Source organism: Coloeus monedula (assembly GCF_965178545.1).
Source record: "Coloeus monedula genome assembly, chromosome: 32".
In the NCBI taxonomy this organism is placed as follows: Eukaryota; Metazoa; Chordata; class Aves; order Passeriformes; family Corvidae; genus Coloeus; species Coloeus monedula.
The window spans coordinates 707704-712741 of NC_138812.1; the positions used below are offsets into that span (position 1 = coordinate 707704).

The following is a 5038-nucleotide window of genomic DNA, read 5'->3' on the forward strand; positions in this document are numbered from 1 at the left end:
AGGAATAGGGAGGGATGGGGAAAAAATGGGGAAAAAAACCAGGAAAAAATGGGGAGGAATGGGAGGAAAATGGGGGAAAAAAGGGGGAGAAATGGGGAGGAATGGGGAAAAAATGGGGAGAAATGGGGGAGGAATGGGGAAAAAGTGGGGAAAAAATGGGGAAAAAATGGGGAAAAAGTGGGGAAAAAGTGGGGAAAAAAACCAGAAAAAAATGGGGAGGAATGGGGAAAAAATGGGGGAAAAAAACCAGAAAAAAATGGGGAGGAATGGGGAAAAAATGGGGGAAAAATGGTGAAAAAATGGGGAAAAAATGGGGAAAAAATGGTGAAAAAATGGTGAAAAAATGGGGAAAAAATGGGGAAAAAAGGTGAAAAAATGGGAAGAAATGGGGAAGAAATAGGGAAGAAATGGGGAAGAAATGGGGAAGAAATGGGGAAGAAATGGGGAAGAAATGGGGAAGAAATGGGGAAGAAATGGGGAAGAAATGGGGAAGAAATGGGGAAAAAATGGGGAAAAAATGGGGAAAAAATGGGGAAAAAATGGGGAAAAAATGGGGAGGGATGGGGGGAATGGGGGGGAAAAAATCCAGGAAAAAATGGGGAGGAATGGGGGAGAAATGGGGAAAAAATGGGGAAAAAAGGGGGGAAAATGGGGGAGGAATGGGGAAAATGGGGGAAAAAAACCAGGAAAAAATGGGGAGGAATGGGGAAAAAAAACCAGAAAAAATGGGGAGGAATGGGGGAAAAATGGGGGAAAATGGGGAAAAAAGGGGAGAAAAAGGGGGGAAAAAGGGGGGGAAAAGGGGGGGAAAAGGAAAAAATGGGAAAAAGGGGGAAAATGGGGGGAAAACCAGAAAAAATGAGAAAAAAAGAGGAGAAACGGGGTAAAAATGGGGGGAAACGGGGAAAAAAGGGACAAAATGGGGAAAAAGGGGGGGAAAGAGGGGGAAAGGGGGGAAAATGGGGAAAAAATGGGGAAAAATAGGGGGAAATGGGGGATAAATGGAGATTTTAGGGGGGAAATGGGGAAAAAGGGGGGAAAATGGGGTTAAAAGGGGGAAGAACGGGGAAAAAAGGGGGAAAATAGGGAAAAAAATGCAGGGAAGGGGGAAAATGGGGGAAATGGGGAAAAAACGGGGAAAAACACGAGAAAAACGGGGGGAAAACGGGGAAAAATAGGGAAAAATGGGGAAAAAATGGGGAAAAATGGGATTTTAGGGGGAAAATGGGGAGAAATGGGGGGAAATGGGGAGAAAAGGGGGGGAAATGGGGAAAAAAGGGAAAAATGGGGGGTTTAGAGGGGGAAATGGGGGAGAAATGGGGATTTTAGGGGGGGAAGAAGGGGAAATGGGGAAAAGTGGGGGGAAAAGGGGATTTTAGGAGCGAAATGGGGAAAATTTGGGGATTTTAGGGGGGAATGGGGGAAAAGAGAGGGAATATGTGGATTTTAGGGGGAGAAAAGGGGAGAACATGGGATCAAATTGGGAAAAAATGGGGTTTTAGGGGAAGAAATGGGATTTAGGGAGGAGAACATAGAGATAGAAAAAGAGAGAAAAAGAAGAAGAAATTTTAAAGTGCCTCACGCGCTTTTAGGGAGAGCCCCTCGGCCTCCGAGACTTCAGGATCCCCCCTAAAGGATTTGGGGTGTCCCAAGTGGGATTTTGGGGTCTCCCAAAGGCATTTTGGGCCGCTTTATTGGAATCCCGGGGTCCCCCAGCAGGTCCTGAGGACCCTCAATGGGATTCTGCCCCCTCCCAAATGGACTTGGAGGTCCCCCAACGGGATTTTAGGGTCCCAACCGGAACTTTGAGGCGCCCAGACGGGATTTTAGGGTCCCACACGGAATTTTGGGGGCGTTTTCCCCCTCACCTTAAAGGCCAGCGTGGTGGTACCGTGAAGCATCTCCAAGCCGGGCCCATCCGGCACTGCCTGAACGCCCCAAGGCGGAGCCGCCAGAACCCTCGGAGGACCCGGAGGATCCCGCAGGATTTCAGGGATCTCCGGGAAAGCCTCGGAGTCGTCGGGAAACGTTTTGGAGAGCGCCGAGAAGGGTTTGTGGAGCTCCGGGAGCTCGGAGCGGAGGACGCTGGCGAGCGCCATCTTGGATCCGGGCGGCTGAGGGAGGCGGCGCCCACAAAATGGCGGCGGCGACGGCGGCGCGGCGCCATCTTGGTTGAGGGCAAGGCGGGCGAAGGGCGCGGAACGGCGGCCGCGCGTGCGCAGAGCGGCGGAGGCGGAGGCGCGAAGGCGCGGGCGCCATTTTGGTTGAGGGCAGGGCGCCCAAAGGGCGCGAAATGGCGGCGGCGGCGCATGCGCGGGACGGGGCGCGAAAAGGGCGGGAAGGCGCGGGCGCCATTTTGGTTGAGGGCATGACTTGGGGATGGAGCTGGAGGGGGATTAAAGGCTTAAAATGAGGAGAAAAAAGGGGTTTTCGGTTAAATGCGAAGGCGGGAGTTCAAATAAATGAAGTTGCGAATCGGCGGGAAAGGGTTTGGGGGGAAAAAGGGGTTTTGGGGGGGGGTTCGTGAGGGGGTTTGGGGTGAAATTTCACAGGTTTGGAGCGGCCGGAGGAGAGGCCTGAGGAGATTTGAGGTGAAAAATGATTTGGGGGGATTTGGGGTTAAAAATGACATTTTGGGGAGTTTGTGAGGGGGTTTGGGGTTAAAAATGACATTTTGGGGAGTTTGTGAGGGGGTTTGGGGTTAAAAATGACATTTTGGGGAGTTTGTGAGGGGGTTTGGGGTAAAAATGACATTTTGGGGAGTTTGTGAGGGGATTTGGGGTCAAAAATGTCATTTTGGGGAGTTTGTGAGGGGGTTTGGGGTCAAAAATGACATTTTGGGGAGTTTGTGAGGGGATTTGGGGTCAAAAATGACATTTTGGGGAGTTTGTGAGGGGATTTGGGGTTAAAAATGACATTTTGGGGAGTTTGTGAGGCGATTTGGGTTTAAAAATGACATTTTGGGGAGTTTGTGAGGGGGTTTGGGGTTAAAAATGACATTTTGGGGAGTTTGTGAGGGGGTTTGGGGTCAAAAATGACATTTTGGGGAGTTTGTGAGGGGGTTTGGGGTTAAAAATGACATTTTGGGGAGTTTGTGAGGGAGTTTGGGGTTAAAAATGACATTTTGGAGGAGTTTGTGAGGGGGCTTGGGGTCAAAAATGACATTTTGGGGAGTTTGTGAGGGGGTTTGGGGTTAAAAATGTCATTTTGGGGAGTTTGTGAGGGGGTTTGGGGTTAAAAATGACATTTTGGGGAGTTTGTGAAGGGATGTGGGGTAAAAAATGACATTTTGGGGAGTTTGTGAGGGGGATTGGGGTTTAAAAGTGACATTTTGGGGAGTTTGTGAGGAGATTTGGGGTCAAAAATGACATTTTGGGGAGTTTGTGAGGGGATTTGGGGTTAAAAATGACATTTTGGGGAGTTTGTGAGGGGATTTGGGGTCAAAAATGACATTTTGGGGAGTTTGTGAGGGGATTTGGGGTAAAAAATGACATTTTGGGGAGTTTGTGAGGGGGCTTGGGGTTAAAAATGACATTTTGGGGAGTTTGTGAGGGGGTTTGGGGTTAAAAATGACATTTTGGGGAGTTTGTGAGGGGGATTGGGGTTAAAAATGACATTTTGGGGAGTTTGTGAGGGGGTTTGGGGTCAAAAATGACATTTTGGAGAGTTTGTGAGGGGGATTGGGGTCAAAAATGACATTTTGGGGAGTTTGTGAGGGGGTTTGGGGTTAAAAATGTCATTTTGGGGAGTTTGTGAGGCGATTTGGGTTTAAAAATGACATTTTGGGGAGTTTGTGAGGGGGTTTGGGGTTAAAAATGACATTTTGGGGAGTTTGTGAGGGGGTTTGGGGTCAAAAATGACATTTTGGGGAGTTTGTGAGGGGGTTTGGGGTCAAAAATGACATTTTGGGGAGTTTGTGAGGGGGTTTGGGGTTAAAAATGACATTTTGGGGAGTTTGTGAGGGGATTTGGGGTTAAAAATGACATTTTGGGGAGATTGTGAGGGGGCTTGGGGTTAAAAATGATATTTTGGGGAGTTTGTGAGGGGATTTGGGGTAAAAACGACATTTTGGGGAGTTTGTGAGGGGGATTGGGGTTAAAAAATGACATTTTGGGGAGTTTGTGAAGGGATTTGGGGTTAAAAATGACATTTTGGGGAGTTTGTGAGGGGATTTGAGGTAAAAAATGACATTTTGGGGAGTTTGTGAGGATATTTGGGGTCAAAAATGACATTTTGGGGAGTTTGTGAGGGGATTTGGGGTAAAAAATGACATTTTGGGGAGTTTGTGAGGCGATTTGGGGTAAAAAATGACATTTTGGGGAGTTTGTGAGGCGATTTGGGGTAAAAAATGACATTTTGGGGAGTTTGTGAGGGGGTTTGGGGTTAAAAATGACATTTTGGGGAGTTTGTGAGGGGATTTGGGGTAAAAAATGACATTTTGGGGAGTTTGTGAGGGGATTTGGGGTTTAAAAATGACATTTTGGGGAGTTTGTGAGGGGTTTTGGGGTCAAAAATGACATTTTGGGGAGTTTGTGAGGGGATTTGGGGTAAAAAATGTCATTTTGGGGAGATTGTGAGGGGGTTTGGGGTTAAAAATGACATTTTGGGGAGTTTCTGAGCGGGTTTAAGGTCAAAAATGACATTTTGGGGAGTTTGTGAAGGGATTTGGGGTAAAAAATGACATTTTGGAGGAGTTTGTGAGGGGATTTGGGGTTAAAAATGACATTTTGGGGAGTTTGTGAGGGGATTTGGGGTCAAAAATGACATTTTGGGGAGTTTGTGGGGGGATTGGGGTTAAAAATGACATTTTGGGGAGATTGTGAGGGGGCTTGGGGTTAAAAATGACATTTTGGGGAGATTGTGAGGGGGTTTGGGGTTAAAAATGACATTTTGGGGAGTTTGTGAGTGGATTTGGGGTCAAAAATGACATTTTGGGGAGTTTGTGAGGGGGTTTAAGGTCAAAAATGACATTTTGGGGAGTTTGTGAGGCGATTTGGGGTCAAAAATGACATTTTGGGGAGTTTGTGAGGCGATTTGG

General features: G+C 47.6%; 1 protein-coding gene across 1 annotated transcript in view; it reads right to left on the minus strand.

Annotated features, from left to right (window-relative positions):
- PSMB5 (proteasome 20S subunit beta 5) overlaps positions 1-2105 on the minus strand; it is a 14958-nt gene extending 12853 nt beyond the window's left edge. Inside the window, exon 1 of the mRNA XM_082299540.1 lies at positions 1869-2105. Coding sequence (XP_082155666.1) covers positions 1869-2099 — 231 coding nt within the window. The 5' untranslated portion in view covers positions 2100-2105. The remainder of the gene's footprint in view (positions 1-1868) is intronic.
- Positions 2106-5038: the final 2933 nt, after the last annotated feature.